The sequence below is a fragment of the Lontra canadensis genome, unplaced genomic scaffold, assembly GCF_010015895.1.
Source record: "Lontra canadensis isolate GAN:19392208 unplaced genomic scaffold, GSC_riverotter_1.0 scaffold71, whole genome shotgun sequence".
In the NCBI taxonomy this organism is placed as follows: Eukaryota; Metazoa; Chordata; class Mammalia; order Carnivora; family Mustelidae; genus Lontra; species Lontra canadensis.
In genome coordinates, this window is record NW_022631065.1 from 636046 (window position 1) to 653047 (window position 17002).

General features: G+C 47.1%; 1 protein-coding gene across 2 annotated transcripts in view; it reads left to right on the top strand.

Annotated features, from left to right (window-relative positions):
• The window catches only part of CD8A (CD8a molecule), a 32005-nt gene extending 18201 nt beyond the window's left edge, over positions 1-13804 (top strand). Inside the window, exons 2-7 of one of the 2 annotated variants that reach the window (XM_032880620.1) lie at positions 8521-8891; positions 8981-9346; positions 9952-10062; positions 10296-10406; positions 11079-11109; positions 13455-13804. In XM_032880620.1, the coding sequence (XP_032736511.1) occupies positions 8843-8891; positions 8981-9346; positions 9952-10062; positions 10296-10406; positions 11079-11109; positions 13455-13506 (720 nt within the window). In that variant the 5' untranslated portion in view covers positions 8521-8842 and the 3' untranslated portion in view covers positions 13507-13804. Of the gene's footprint in view, positions 1-8520; positions 8892-8980; positions 9347-9951; positions 10063-10295; positions 10407-11078; positions 11110-11861; positions 12084-13454 lie in introns of those variants that run through there. The other variant, XM_032880619.1, reaches the window with a different exon arrangement.
• Positions 13805-17002: the final 3198 nt, after the last annotated feature.

Consider the following 17002-nt stretch of genomic DNA (forward strand, 5'->3'; position numbering starts at 1 on the left):
GGTCACAGTTTATAGAACGTGGGAGTGAAAGCTTTACGGTTGAGTTGAGGATACTTCATGGATCCTCCACCAGCGCCCAAAGAAAGAATGAACCGTCTTTGTGAAAAGAAAAATTTCCCCTTTTTGCTCCCAGCTCCTCCCTCTGCCCCCCACCCTGCTCATGCGCTCACTCTCTCTTTGAAATAAAGTTTTTAGAATCTTCAAAAAAACCTAAAGTTTCTATTATGGATACACCGTATCAAGACAACAAGTTGTAGAAAGAAGGGAAGGAAGGTAGGTAGGAAGGCAGGAAAAGAAAGAATGAGAGAGAGGGGGAGAGAAAGAGAAAGGAAGGAAGGAAGAAAAAGGGAGAAGGGAAGAAAGCGGGGGAGGGAGGAAGGAAACAAGGAGAAGTGAGCCTTTTTTAGGTTTATTTTGTGACTGGGTATTTTTTGTCAGAGCCTTAACTGTGAGTACAGCAGGACCCAGGACAGTCCAGAAACAAAAAAAGGAGCTAAAGCCTCATTTATTGTGGAAATTAGTACCGGACAACTGGTCAGAAATAAATCCAGTTCTCTAAGCACCAACAAAATGACATTCAGAGTGACAGAATCAAAAAGACTGACAAAACTAAGAATCATAAAGCATGTGGGTAGAGGAAACTCACGCAGAGCTGGTGTGAGGATAAACTGGTACCATCGCTTTGGAGAAAAATTTGCCAATAGCTATGGAGGTTGAAGACAAGCTCATGTTCCAAGTAAGTCACTGCTCTCAAGGTCAATATCCTCTTGAAGCTGTTCCTTCCAAGCTGACACCCTAGGGAAGATCTTGCACATGGACCGTAGGAAATACTTACCAGGGTGTTCACTGTAGCGTTGTTTTTAAGAGCAAAGACTAGAAACAGCCTAAAGATCCATTAACAAAGGAATGGATAAACAGTGGCAGTTCTCATCACATCTCATTGCTCTTGTATCCCCCACAAATATGAAAGACTATGTGCTCCACTCATTTTTTTTTAAAGTTTTTATTGTGTTAAAACACATATAACATCTACCATCTTAACCACTTCTAAGTGTAGAGTTCAGTGGTATTAAGTACATTCACATTGTTGTACAAACACCACCCTCCATCTCCAGAACTCTTATTTTGCAAAACTGAAACTCTGCACCTATTAAATAATAACTCTCCACCTACGTGGCCCTCAGCTTCCAGCAACTGCCAATCTACTTTCTGTCCAGTGAATCGAATACACAATGTACCTCATGTCAATGGCATCACACAGGACTTGTCTTTTTGTCATTGGCTTAACTCACTCAACATAAGGTTCTCAGGGTTTATCCATGTTGTGGTATGGGTCAAAATGTCCTTCCTTCCTTTTTTAAAGTTGAATAATATTCCATTGTGTGGATATACCACATTTCCTTATCCTTTCATCTGTGGGGGAGGAGGGGAGGACAGCTGGGTTGCTATGAACATCAGTGTACTCCTTCCCTCCATTTTAACTTGACGTCAAGCATTTTTCATCATAAATAGTTATAAAATATATAGTTTCCAATGTGTTGTAAATATTGATGTTTAAAGGTAAGACCTTTCCATCACTCTTCTTAATTGTTTCTGATAGAATGTAAATAAATAATATATTGATTTTTATTTCAGCCATCACCTGTTTTTAAAAGCAAAAACAAGTTCTTTAACTTTTGGAAATTTTTCATCATTTCTTTCTCCCCTCTAATTTATAAATTCTATCCATCTTCCTGCCTAGAATTTTATTCTAATGTAATATGTTTTCATGCTTGAAGATCTTTGATTGATCATACTTCTCTGCCAGAAAAACACATAAATTGAAATTTTAACTTCCTGTAACCATTAATTTCTAAGTATTAAAAATTTGTTTAGATTATGCCATTATTACAGCTATGAGTAGTGTAGATGGTTCAAAGAGAACATAAATTATGAACATTGAAAATTAAGAGTTAAACATAAAATAGTCATTGGTGATATTGTACTAGAGTTGCAAGATGTTACCATTGGGGGGGTACTGGGTAGAGTGTATGAGAGCTCTGTATTACTTCTTATAACTGCAGTATCAACCTCTAATTATCTCAAAATAAGAATTTTTGTAAAAAAATAACTTAGAGGGAAATTTTAGCTCTTAATGAGATGGAGAGTGCCCAGTTAATGAACTCACAGGAAATTATTTCGTATTGCTAAAAAAGGTACAACACCAATTACTTTCCTACTTTTATTTTTTTAGTTTTTAAAGATTTTATTTATTTTTTAACGGAGAGATACACAGCAAGAGAAGGAACACAAGCAGGGGGACTAGGACAGGGAGAAGCAACCCAATGCAGGGCTCGATCCCAGGACCCTGGGATCATGACCTGAGCCGAAGGCAGATGCTTAACGAATGAGCCACCCAGATGCCAGCCCCCCCCTTTTTTGACAGACAGAAATCACAAGTAGGCAGAGAGGCAGACAGAGAGAGGGGAGGAAGCAGGCTCCCTGCCGAGCAGAGAGCCCGATGCGGGGCTTGATCCCAGGACCCTGAGATCATGGCCTGAGCCGAAGGCAGAGGCTTTAAACCACTGAGCCACCCAGGTGCCCCCCCTTTTTTTAAATACAATGTAAGCACTGAGAAATTTTGTCCCTATAAATAGTTGGTTTTGTTATAGCAGAGTCGCTAAATCTTTTAACTAATATATATATTTCTTTTTTTTTTTTCCAAACAGAAAACCACAATGGTGAACTACCACCAGAAGTTCACCTTAGGGGTGCCCGGATGGCTCAGTCAGTGAAGCGTCTGCCTTCTACTCAGGTCATGATGCCAGGGTCCTGGGATCGAGCTCCGTGTCAGGCTCCTTACTCAGCAGGGAAGCTGCTTCTCCCTCTGCCTGCTGCTCCTCCTGCTTGTTCGTGCTGTCTTTCTTTCTGACAAATAAATAAAATCTTAAAAAAAAAAAAAAAGAAATTCATCTTCGTGATCTATTAGTTACTGTATTAGTTTGCTAGGGCTGCTGTAACAAGAGAAATGTATGGTCTCACAGTGTGGAAGCTAGAAGTCAGAGACAAAGGCTGAGTTAGTTCCCTCTGAGGACCGTGAGGAAGAATCTGCGCCATCCCTCTCCCCTAGCTTCCAGCAGGTTGCCAGCCATCTTTGGGATTCTTGGCTTGCGGAAGCACCACCCTGATGTCTGTCTTTATTTCTGCATGACCCTCCCCCAAGGTATGTCTCTGTGTCCACATTTCCCTTTTTTATAAGGACACCAGTTATACCGGATTACAACCCACCATAATAAGGTCCTAATGACCTCATCTTAACTTGACTTTACCTCCGATAGAACCCAATCTCCAAATAAGGTTACTCTCTGAAGTACTGGGGGTTAGGACTTCAACATAGGATTTTCAGGAGGACACAAACAACTCAACCCATAACAGTTGCCAACTAGAGTAGGTCTTCTTTCAATTGTGTTGAAAGCAAAGACTTGGGAACCACTAACCTGTAAGTGGATTGATTATCATCGTGAGAATTATTCACTGCTCAGTTGCTGGAAGCAGATTCAAATAGGCTTTACCACTGTCTATTGGGTAGCTATGAACTGTACCATTCTTACCTCACCTAGAAGCAACTGCCTTCACTGATGAACTTAGAAGGGGTTGGGGAAATAGAAATATTTTTAATTTCAAAACAAATTTGCCAAAACAATATTTTAATTTAATGTTTTCATTTTATCAGACTTTAAACTTTGTGGGGTTTTTATTTAAGATTTTTTTTTAATTTTTTAAAAGATTTTATTTATTTATTTGACAGATCACAAGTAGGCAGAGAGGCAGTCAGGGTCAGGGGTGGGGGAAGCAGGCTCCCCACCAATCAGAGAGCCCGATGTGGGGCTCAATCCCAACACCCTGAGCTCATGACCTGAGCCAAAGGCAGAGGCTTAACCTACTAAGCCTTTAGGCACCCCTAAAGATTTTATTTATTTGACAGAGAAAGAGACAGTGAAAGAGGGAACACAAAAAGGGGAGTGGGAGAGGGAGAAGCAGGCTTCCCATGGAGCAGGGATCCTGATGCAGGACTTGATCCCACAACCCTGGAATCATGACCTGAGCCAAAGGCAGATGCTTAACAACTGAGCCACGCAGGCACCCTAAACTTTTTCATCAAAACTTTGGAGCTAAGGTTTTACCTCATTTGATTCATTGCAAATAAAAAGGCTTCCAGCTAACCACTTTGGCAGTCAGTCGTCAATGTCAAAACAATTAGAAAATCAGACTTTGTGTCAAAAAAGGAAGTGTGGTTCCTTTTGCAATGCTGCTGAGCACGCTAGGAATGAGCATAGATCCCATAATACCTCTCTGGCTTCTGCATTCTAGCTCTACAGAGAGAGGTGAGTAAAGTGATGAGGGCCAGGAGTTGGCCATAAGGTGGTCTAGCTCCAGCATTTCTCCCAGACACCCTCTTTGCCAGGATCTTGGGAACTTTCCCCAGGAGAAATGCTTATCCACAGCTAAGGGTATGGATGCAAAATGAAAACTATCTGGGTGTTTCCCTTTGATTATTGCCCCATAGAGTTTTGACCCCCCCTGGGCATTGCACCACAGTAACCTACAGGACTGCCTGTCTGCCTTTTTGTTTTAGAGCAAGAAAAGAGAGATTATGAAAGGGGAGGCAGGGAAAGCGAATCAGCACAAAGACTAGACACAGACATTTGCTCCTGGGCAGATCTGTCTTAGAAAAGAGAACCAATGGGAGCTGAAGATCTGGGAATGAGCCCCTAAAAATAACATGTATCCCCAAAGACAGCCAGCCTCCTTGTCCCCCCAGGGTGTGAATCCTCTGGTTGGAGAACCACTGAACTGTGGAATATTCACAATCCTACTACACAGCATTTAAAATAAAAAACTAAATCTCTATGTATCAACACAACTCAAGGACATATGGTATGACAATGTTTCTATACATTGAAACATTTTCCAGAAAAAGTGGGAGTGGCACAGGTGGGTGGAATTGACAGGTATTTGCATGGAGATAAAGCAAGGCCCTGTTTAACTCTAGAGCTCAAAGAAAGGCCTTTCTAGCCCCAGACAAGCTAACCCCTTCCAAGGGGACAGTATCTTCTCCACAGTTCAGGATTGGCAAGAGGAGGCAGCAGGCCATTGATTCCAAGTCGCCCCTGCAGTCAGTGTCTTATGAGCCATGGTACCGAGCCCTGATGAATTTCTTACCAATGCCCAGTCCAGTTAATGTGCTTCGAATGCCTTCAATTCATGTAAATTAAAATTACTTTATTTCCATGTTTTAAGAACAAACACCTTTGAGAGAAACAAAGACTTACTTAAATTTGGCACAGATATGGTGACTCTCTTACCTTATCTCTCTCTGGATGCTTTTAAAAATAAGGGACTTGCTTGACCGCGTGCAAGTCATTGCTGTTGTTCCCATAATGCCTTCATGCCATCCCACGTGAGTGCAGCAGCTTGGGGTACAGGAGCTCACCTGGCAGTGACGAGTGGGCCCCGCCCAGCCCTCTGCATACCTGGCCCTACTGCAAGCAAGCATCCCCAGAATTCTCGCAAATTGCATCTGCTCTCCCACCTGCTGCAAGGCGGAAGTCGTTGTGGTTGCATTGAGAATCCACCACATTCTGTAAAAAATATCACTGGGGTCACAAAGCCTCCTTGGTAGGTTTCACATGTTGCCTTGGCATACCCCCCACCCTCTGTCATGCTCTGTACAAAGGGGCTGCCACCCCCATGGTTGACACTTTTCTTAGCTGCAAGGCTGGAAGGCCTCCAAGCCAGCTGCAGCTCTCTTTCAGGTGACCAAGATGGCCGGCCTGGACTTGACTGTTTCCTTGTCACGTTCAGTCATGTGGGTTAAGGGACAGCCCTGTGTCTACACAGCCAGGGACACATCGTACATGTGTACATCTACATGCCAGGGATGCACTGCTGTAAGTCACAGTCATAACCATCATTACAAAGTGTTTTCCTTCCCCAGTCTCCCTCATCTTCCATCTGAAAATCTAACATGTAGTGAGCAAGTCCCCAATGCTGTACACATATTGTATCTACTGCAGCCCACTTAAATGTCCATTAACAGGAAAACTAAATTCTGGAACACCCATAGAGATTGCACCCATTGAGAAGAATGAGATAGATTTACATGTGCTGATAGGAAGAGCTTTCCTTCTTCTACTATTAGCTAAGAAAGGGAGGTTGCAAAAAATGCAGGCGTCATACAACCTCGTGTCAGTTGATTGAGCAACCGACTCTTGCTCTCAGTTCACATCATGATCTCAGGGTTGTGAGATGGAGCCCTGCCTCAGGCTCCGCACTCAGCAGGGAGTCTGCTGGAGATTCCTGGCATAGTCACAGTGGAAAACAGTATGAAGGTGCCTCAAAAAGTTAAAAATAGAATTATCCTATGTTCCAGTAATCAAACTATTGAGTTGAGTATTTACCAAAAAAATTACAAAAAGAGAGGCACCTGGGTGGTTCAGTCAGTTGAGCCTCTGACTCTTGATTTCCAGCTCAGGTGATGGTCTTGGGGTCCTGGGATCGAGCCCCATGTTGGGCTTCAGGCTCAGTGGGGAGTCTGCTTGGGATTCTGTCTCTCCTTTTCCTTCAGACCCTCCCCCCAGTCATGCTTTCTTTCTCTCTAAAATAAATAAGCAAAATCTTTATAAAAAATAAAAAAACACTGGGGCACCTGGGTGGCTCAGCGGGTTAAAGCTTCTGCCTTCGGCTCAGGTCGTGATCCCAGGGTCATGGGATTGCACCCCACATTGGGCTCTCTGCTCAGCGGGGAGCCTGCTTCCCTTCCTCTCTCTCTCTGCCTGCCTTTCTGCCTACCTGTGATCTCTGTCTGTCAAATAAGTAAATAAATCTTTTTAAAAAATACAAAACCACTAATTCAAAGGGATACATGCACTCCTATGTTTATAGCAACTTTATTAACAATAGCCAAATTATGGAAGCAGCCCAATGTCCGTCGATAGATGAATGGAAAAAGAAGATGTGGTACATTTATACATGGATTATTATTCAATCACAAAAAGGAACGAAATCTTACCATTTGCAATGACATGGATGGAGCTAGAGAGTATAATGCTGAGGGAAATAAATCAGAGAAAGACAAATACCATATGATTTCACTCATATGTGGAATTTAAGAAACAAAACAAATAAGCAAAGGAAAAAGAGAGAGGAAGAGAGAGAGAGAGAGAAACCAAGAAACAGACTCCTTTATAGAGAATACATTAGTGGTTACTGGAGGGGAGGTGGGTGAGGGTAATGGACAAAATAGGGGATGGGGATGAAGGATGTGATGAACACTGGATGATGGATGGAAGGGCTGAACTGTGCACTGAAAATTAATATAACACTATATGTTAACTACACTGGAACTAAAATAAAATATGTTAAATGTTCCACCTAGGGGTAAGTACCTCAGATGATTTGAGAAGACTGGGGAGCACACATTAAAATCAAAGTAATAGTAGTAATTTTTTTAAAGTCCATCCACCACTTAAGTTCTACCAACACAGCTCAGCCCAAGTTATGTTATGACAGGGGTGTCTGCAACACAGTCCTCACCAGGCAAAATCCATGGGTGGGGCAGACACATGGAACAGATAATGCCACGTGGCTTGACTCTAGACTCAGGTAGCAACAGTGTGAGGTGTATTTGTTCTGGGATTCAAAGCGGAAAGGCTAGGGCACCCTGAAGTAATGAGAGGCGGGTATCCACTGGGACTGGAAGGCTTCAGTATAGCAACCGGCAAGAAGGAAGGGGATATGATGCTCCAGAGCCTGAGAGAGAAGAGTGAAGAATGCTCCCAGGCATTCACCCAGGCTTCACACAGGTCCCCGGCCAGTGCCTAAAGCCAAGGATAAAGAGGAATGAGGTCCGTGTTCTACAGCACAGAAGCTGGCCGCCAGGCTTAAATAGAACAGAATTTCAGGCAAAGGGAACAGCAAGGACAGGAGCTCAGAGTTTAGACAGCTTCAAGTTCAGTGAGAATGTAGGGCCAGGGGCCTGGGCGGAGGCTAGGAGGAGCTAGCACCCAAAAGCTCTGAGCCAAGCCCTGTTTCAGCTTCCATCCTGTCTTGCAAGTCATAGAAGTCTGCAAAAGTGACACTGTCAGATCCCCTTTAGGAGAATAATGATCATGGCAGGGTGGCTGAAGGTGTGGCCAAGAAAGGGACTCACGTGAAGGCTGTTGCAGCAGCCCCAAGAAAAAATCTTGACGCTGTAGGGTGATGTGTGGCAGTGGGGAGGACTGGGTGTGGTCGCCAGAGGACCTTCAGTCCCACACAAGGCAGGTGGCTGCTGCCCCATGGTCTTCTCCTTCCTGCTGAGCACCCAGATTACCCTGCGGAGTGGTGTGCAAGTCACCAACGCTTCTCCCTCCTCAGCCCTCAGCGCCCGTATTGCTAGAGCCATTATGAGTGACAACAAAGGAAGTGGACACTCTGCTTTCCTGCTTACTCTCACCTTCTTCACCTCTTGTAAACTCTCCTTACCCTATGTCTCTGCAGCCCCCACAGGAGAGCCTATTCCAAAGGTCATTTGCGAGCCTCTGTCTTCATCCTCAAGCCCGCAGTTTTAACCGTCCCCAGCTGCCCTGCAAGCCCGCTTCGACGGCCCAGGCCCAGATCATGGACCCCAGCCTGCTCCCTGGGCTGGAAGGTGGTAACTGCGAAAAAGAGGGCGACTCTCCCCTGCGGGGCTTCGGATGACATCACATCCTCCGAACTCAAAATCTGGCTCCTCTGCTGGCCGAAGGGCGCGACTTCCCCTCCTCCTCGTCCCACCCGCACCAGCGCGCGTCGGCACGCGTCGCGCAGCGCAGAGCGCGCCATGGCCTCCTGGGTGACCCCCCTGCTCCTGCCGCTGGCCCTGCTGCTCCGTGAGTTAGCGACCCTCGGGGAGGGCGTGGGACGGGGCAGACGAGGAGCGCGGGGTTCCCAGCTCAGCCTCGATGCCTGCCGCCCGCAGATGCCGCCGTGGCCGCGGGGCGGAGCGGGTTCCGCATGTCGCCGGCGAAGGTGGTCGGACAGCCGGGAGGGAAGGTGGAGCTGCAGTGCGAAGTGCTGCTGTCCCCTGCGGCGCCGGGCTGTTCCTGGCTCTTCCAGAAGAACGAACCTGCCGCCCGCCCCGTCTTCCTCATGTACATCTCCCAAACCCGGAGCAAGGCGGCCGACGGACTGGACCCCAAACAGATTTCGGGCAAGAAGATCGCTGAGACCCACTACAGCCTCACCCTGCACCGCTTCCGCGAGGAGGACGAAGGCTACTATTTCTGCTCTGTCCTGAGCAACTCCGTGCTGTACTTCAGCTCCTTCGTGCCGGTCTTCCTGCCAGGTCCGAGCGCCCGGGGCGCGGCACCTCTCGGTGTGGGGTTTAGGGCTCACCTATGAACCCGTTGTTTTGTTTTGTTTTGTTTTTCATACGGAGCCCCGCTTTTGAGCCTCTTAGCGTCCTTGTGGGCGTGGGGGCTACTTAATACTGCTTCCATTTCACAGACAAGGGAACTGAGGCAAAGGTGCGGCTGGGTCGGGGCTGAAGATGGCTTCTTAGGTCCCGCGGATCTGGGCTCGAGTTCGGGTACTTGTTTGCCGCTGGACAGTTCCTTAAATTCTGTGAGCCTGCGTTTGGCTACCAACCCAAGCCCTCAAGCCAGCAGGTTGAGCCCTGAAGAGAGGCTGGGAGACCGGGAGAGGGCTGCTGCGTTCCTGTCCGAGGCGCCAGGTGCGCTCGGCCCCGCCCGGGACGCAGCAGGCTACCGCGCGCGCCGAGAAGGGGAGAGTGCAAATCCTGGAGGTCCCCAATCCATCTCCTCTCTCTTGAGTGCAGAGGTCGGCGCGGGCGAAGGAGGCGCCGCGTCGGGCAAAGGCGCGCGAAGCCGTGCGGAAGGTTAGTGTCGATGTCCCCTGTCCGACGCCAACCACGCTCTGTTTCTCCCGCAGTCAAGCCTACCCCTACGCCCGCGCCGCGACCACCCACGAGGGCGCCCACCAACAGGTCGCAGCCGGTGTCTCAGCGCCCCGGGATCTGCCGGCCGACGGCGGGCAAGCCAGGTGAGACCCGCGCAGGGGTCCCGGGACCGGGACCCGCCAGGGGCGGTGCGGGCAGGGGGCGCGGGGGTGGGGGAGAGCCCCCGCCAGGCTCAGCCCTGATCGTGGAGATAGAGCCAAAACCTGTCCAAGTGGTGGGGAAACCGAGACCGGACCCCAGGGACAGGCCCGACCTGGTGGTGTGGGTTAGAGAATCCCGGCCAGTTCCTAAACGCCGGCGTCTTCGGTGTCTTCAGTGGAAAAAGGTGTGCTTGCCTTTGCCTGTGAAATCTACATCTGGGCTCCGCTGGCTGGGACCTGCGCGGTCCTTCTACTGTCACTGGTCATCACCGTCATCTGCAACCATAGTAAGTTCTAGGGCCGCTCGGAGTGGCAGGGGAAGGGGGGGGAGGTTTGCTCTACTTCCCCCTCCTGCGCGGCTTGCTCCAGGCAGCTTGCCCGGAGGTAGGTTGGAGGTTTCTGGACCCTGAGCTGTACTGTAGGGTCAGGCACAGCCCATTTCTTTCCTGGAGACAGAACTCGTGAAACCCCTTCCCACTCCTCTTTCCACTCTCTGGGACGTTCTTAGGGAGACAGAGCCCTTATTCCAGGATGGGCAGGAGCATTGTGTTCCATTGGCAGCGGAGAAGGCAGTAGAGAGTGCAGTTTCTGGCTTATTACAACCCCCCCACCCCCGTACCCGCCCCTCGCAGAGAGTGTGCCCCTGTGGCCCTCGGACTAGTGCTCAGGAAGACTGGATCAAAACCATGACTTGTTGAGATTTACCATCGGCCACCTCCCGGTGAACCCCCTACTACTTTGGGTCCCACTGTAGGTGACTGTACTAACCCATCTTAGCCCACATGTGTATTTGCAATGCTTTTAAAATTGATGAGAAGAGGGATGGAAAAGCAGCTCTTACTTGGTTTTCAAGAGTTATAGTTCTAAAGAAATAGGAAAAGGGAAGGAGGAAATAAATCTATTTGGAGACTATTGGTGGTGGGGAGGCAGTCATTTTACTTCTTCTTTTTCTTATCCAGGGAACAGAAGACGGGTTTGCAAATGTCCCAGGTGAGTCTTATAACCCCTAGGGCTGCTAACACTGGCCAGCCCTCTGCACAGGTCCTAGCTTCCCAAGCAGCCTTTGGTGGGAACCTTTCCCAGAGAGAGGCCATGGAGAATCCTGGGGGCAGGGAGTCAGCACAGTTTTTGAGCAAAGAGCGGCACAAGGCTGGCAAGGTGAGGAAATGGGAGGCACGGTTTGGGCTCATGGGGAGAGCAGTATGACTTCTGTAAGTCTCCATTTTCTCTGACCTGGCTCCAAAAATCCCAAATAGGATTCCCCCTATTAGTCCTAGTTCTCCACAGCCTTGAGGTCTCTTTACCTGGATGATTCCAATTGAGTTTTATTGTTTTCTTAAGAAAACTTTTTTTTTCTATTGTTTGTTCTAGATTTTTGAGTGATTAGTGTTTTTAAGAGCCAGTATTTCATTAGAGAACCAAATAAGCAATGGCCTAGGCTCCTAATTTCCCTGTGTCAGTGTAGTGCCTTGATTTACCACCAAGGACTAGAAGGGAAACAGAGGCAGGAGCAGTTAGCTATCTGACAGCCCAAGTGACTCCCCGATCCAATTCCAACCCGTGATCATTCTGAGATGATCAGGAAAAAAAACAAACAAAAACAAAGACCAGTGCGTGGAAGAGAAGTCTCAATCTTTTTTGTCCTTTGAACTTAGGCTGAGGCAGTCTGTGCTAACATCTAATTGACCCCACTCTGGCCCTGCACCATGATGGGGGTTACACGCAGGTTCTCTCTTCTCCAGGAATCCCATGTGATAGATGCCACAGTCCCATCTCACAGCTGAGCAGCTCAGATCAGGAAATCTACCCAAACCTGCAGAGACATGATGACTCTCAGATTATCAAAATAATACTACATTTAATAAAAGCCTACAGAGTACCAGTTCCTTGTTTTACATATATTTTTATTATTTATTTATTTAAATGTTTTATTTATTCGACAGAGATTGCAAGTAGGCAGAGAGGCAGGCAGAGAGAGAGAGAGGGGGGGAGAAGCACGTTCCCTGCTGAGCCGAGAGCCCAATGTGGGGCTTGATCCCAGGACCCTGAGATCATGACCCAAGCCAAAGGCAGAGGCTTTAACCCACTGAGCCACCCAGGCACCCCTATATATGTCTTTTTAAATATCAAGTTTCATAACAATCTTTCAAGTAGTTGCCATGACCACCACTTTTTCAGATGAGGAAAATGGCAGTTAGGACATTTAATGACTCGTCTAAGGCCACACTGATGCCAAATAGCAGAGCTCAGACTTCTTTATCCAAGCTCAGGCTCCTTCCTGCGTGGGGGATGGGGATGTTTAAGGATATTCAGTTCCTTTCAGTGGATGAAAATACTTCAAATTTTATACCTAGGGTTTGCATTTCCCACTCCTTGGTATCTCTCTGCAGGAAGCCAATTCCAATATCTCATACAATGTTATTTTTAAAAATATGTGTCAGTATTTTTAATGGAAATGTAATGAATATATTGTAATGAATTGTAATAATGTATTCTAATGCCTGTATTATGAATGGTATAACAAGGGGGACAAAGACCCTTTAAAAACAAAGATTTTTAGCATTTGCAAGTACTTGGGGTGCAGTTGGGAGCTTTGGCAGGAGAATCACCCCTTATCTTTAAGTTCTCTGAAAATTCTCATTTTGAAATGAACCGAGAACAAAACCCTGCCCTTGGAATACAAAGCTACGCAGAGTGAACATATCCGAGGGACCCACGTGCCTGCGTTCACACACTCAGGGATGACTGAGGGCAGCTCAGCTTCTGGAGAGGTTTGGAGGACGGTGTGCGTAGACCTGACATTCATGATGAATCAGCCCATTCAGGAGGTGTTAGCCCAGTCCTGAATTAACACACATTTTTAGTGGGATATCAAATTTGAGTCGTCTGTGTGCGATAAAGTAGCTCTGCTTGGCTGATGGTGGTCATTTCCTCACATCCTCCCGGGGGACTGAGAATCAGCTCAACTGGTAACTTCGGTCATCAGCCTCCCTCTCTCACCTCCACGGGCACCTGACAAAGGCTCCCGGAAGCCAGACTAACTGGGCTCCGATCCTGGCTCCATCACCTCCTAGTTATGTTAGAACTTGGGCAAGTTCTCTCATCTATTTCCCAGTGGCCTTCCCTCAGGTTGCTGTGACAGCAAGATGGCAAACGTGAAGCACTTGACACTTTCTGACGTCATTCACTCAGTCCCAAGATGGTATTCCAGGGACAAGTTCGCAGACCCTGCAAGGGCTGGGAGGCTGGGGCGGGCAGGACAGATGTGGATGGAGGCAGTTAGCACACTGTGGGGGCTCTTGCTGCAATCACGGTTTACCGTCTGCCTCTTTCAGGCCAATGCCCAGACCAGGAGGCAAGCCCAGCCCTTCAGAGAAATACGTCTAACATGGAGATGGGCCCTGTGCGACAGCCACTACAAGACCGAACAGAATTCTATGAGAACAGCAACAGTCCTTCCATCCTTATATATCCATTCTCATTATTATTTTTGTGGGGGTGGGGTGGGAAGGGTGACTTCTTCATGTGTTTTCCTTAGTTGACACAAAACAAGACTGTACGTCTACAGTACACCACAAGGGCTCTGATACCATTGTGTGCTCGCACTGGGGTGAAGGGTGGGCAGGCCAGAGCTACCACAAGCCGTGTTCTCAGAATCTGGTGGTTTGAGCTGGGTGGGTTGGGGGGATTTTCTCAGCATGACACGGTCCAAATCCTTTTCGTTGACATTCAGGGATGGGGAGGAGCTTGAGCAGAGTCACAGCATGTCTCAGGGCTCTTTCTCCAGCCATTCAGGTCTTTCTTCTGGAGGTTTCTGTCTCAGTGTGGGGGTGCTGTGTCTCAAACCCTAGGAGCACAGGTGATTTCTTGAGCAGCAGCCCTAGGCCCATGACTGCACCCACAGCCCTAAGAGGGTTCTAGGAGAACTTCTGCCTTTCACAGAGTTCTCTAAGGTGGTTGAATCCTATCAGACTTTTTTTTTTTATAACGACATGTGGAACTCCATGGAGTGGGAAATCCTCAACTAAAGTGGAAGGGGTAAGCTGAATCCTGGAAAATGAGAAACTCCACCTCTAAAGACAATCTGTGGGAACTCCCCCAGTGGAGGCCGAATGGCTCTCCCAGCCCCCCGCAGTGCAGAGGGGCCCATGAAAGAGGAGAAACCACCCTATGACAAGTATGATCTGAGCATCAGCACAGTGGAACGGCGGGCCTCTTGAGCCTCTGAACTTGAGACACCGTATCCGCTCGTGCTCCTGGAACATCATGACTTCTGATGGTGCAGAATGGTTACAGAGCTGCCAGCACCGGCCCTGGCCTCCCCTCAACCGGCAGATGAGGGACTGGGATGGAAGACACTCTGGTGAGGAGGCGGACAGCCAAACCGGCTGCCCTCCACACGCGTGTTTCCTCTCGTCCGAGTTGAACAAGAAAAAACTCAAATGAGGAAGTAAGAATCACCCATAATTCTTTACTTCAGGTGTAATCCATTGTTAATAGCGTGGTGTACATTCTTCCTGATGATTTTCTGTGCATATATGTGAAGTATATACTTCTGACTTTTAAAAAATGCAATTGCTCTGCTTTTTATAAATGGCTTTAATAAAAAAACATTGATGGCATCGGTTTTGTTTTTGTGGGTTGTTTTTTTTAATAAACATATAGTGTATTGTTAGCCACAGGGGTACAGGTCTGTGAATCGCCAGGTTTACACACTTCACAGCACTCACCATAGCACACACCCTCCCCAATGTCCATAACCCCACCACCCTCTCCCTACCTCCCTACCCCTGGCAACCCTCAGTTTGTTTTGTGAGATTAAGAGTCTCTTATGGTTTGTCTCCTTCCGGATCCCATCTTGTTTCATTTATTCTTTCCTACTCCCCAAACCATCCACGTTGCATCTCCACTTCCTCATATCAGGGAGATCATATGATAGTTGTCTTTCTCCGATTGACTTATTTCGCTAAGCATGATACCCTCTAGTTCCATCCACGTCGCCGCAAATGGCAAGATTTCATTTCTCTTGATGGCTGCATAGTATTCCATTGTGTATATATACCACATCTTTACCCATTCATCTGTTGATGGACATCTAGGTTCTTTCCATAGTTTGGCTATTGTGGACATTGCTACTATAAACATTCGGGTGCACGTGCCCCTTCGGATCACTACATTTGTATCTTTAGGGTAAATACCCAGTAGTGCAATTGCTGGGTCGTAGGGTAGCTCTATTTTCAACTTTTTGAGGAACCTCCATGCTGTTTTCCAAAGTGGCTGTACCAGCTTGCATTCCCACCAACAGTGGAGGAGGATTCCCCTTTCTCCACATCCTCGCCAGCATCTGTCATTTCCTGACTTGTTAATTTTAGGATGGCATCGTTTTTAATGACAAAATAGCATGCCATTTTTTAGTGTGCCAACTTTTATTTATTACTCAGCATTTAATTTTCCAGTTTCCAGTGTTTCACTACTCTAATACCACTGCCAAAACTTTGGCACGTGTGTTTGTGTCTTTAGGATAAAACCCTAAATGTAAAATTATTAGGTCAGTCACTACTTTCACTGTGGACTCCCCATTTTCCCATCAGCTAGAACTGGTTAGCCTCTCCTGACATCACCTTGTCTTTTGTTCTTTCGTGGTAACGGATAAGCTGATACTTCTCTCGTAATAAATCACAAAATCTTCACCCTTGTTGAGGTAAAATATACATACTGAAAAGTCCCCAAATCCTAAGTGTACAGCAGCTCCAAGACATCATCAAGCGAACACACTCACATAGCCAGCACCAGGTCAAGAGGGAACTTTCCCTGCCCTGAAACTGCCTTTTGCAACCTTAACTTTTAAAAAACAAGACACTTTTAAAGAACAGAAGTTAAGAGGAAAAAGTGCCTCAAGTGCGAAAAATCAGAAGTGAAAGCTAAGAAAGTTCCCATGAGACAAAGTCTTGCCCTTGTCCCCTTCCTCCCCAAACCAATCCAGCGACAGAACCAGGAGCCACTGCAGGGACTGAGACCCAGTTTAGAGCAGGCTCCAGGGCTCTGAGGCTGCCTGTCCCTGGGTTCCCTGGGAGGGGGGACAAGGAACATCTTGCTTCCTTATGCGAGACACTTGAGAGGATGGCCGTGGAAGGCCAATCTTAAAGAACCCAGGCTAGCATGAAAAGAGGAAAAGAGCTTTTCCTCTTTAACTTGCAACACAGCTAATGAGTGGCTGGGAAGCCACCCTGGGGAGGCTCGGAAAGGGTTGAATACTTACTGATTTTCTCATACCCCCAAAGAAGTTTCACTTGCCATAACTAAAAAGGTAAACACTATTTTGGAGATTAAAAATATCAAGATGGTGGGGGGTGCCTGGGTGGCTCAGTCGGTTGGGTGTCCGACTCTTGATCTCAGCTCAGGGTCGTGAGTTCAAGCCCTGTGCTGGGCTCCATGCTGACATGGAGGCTACTTAAAAAAAACAAAACAAAAAACAACAACAACATAGAGAAAGGAATTCATCAGAGTTGGCCCTCAGATCCAGGGAGAAAACAGAAAAACAAGCTGCAGGCTGAGGCTGAAAACATGAAAGGTGGCTGTGAATTTAGGCTCAGGGCTTGCCGGTGACCACAAACATCCAACTGTTCATTCTGCACACGCGGAAAGAGCACCTGACAGTTCAAAGCTGGCAGACACAAGTCCAAGTCATATTTCACTTGCCGGCTTCTAGCCCGAGCACTGACTCTACAAATTTCCCCATGGGCAAGATGCCCATGATACATTTTTTGGACCCTGAGAAACAGGAAGTAGAGAAATGACTTCTCTATCATGCAGTTAGCTTGGTGGTTCAGTGAATAAATATTCATTCATTCAACAAAAAACATATTCCCTTTGCGGAAGAAAG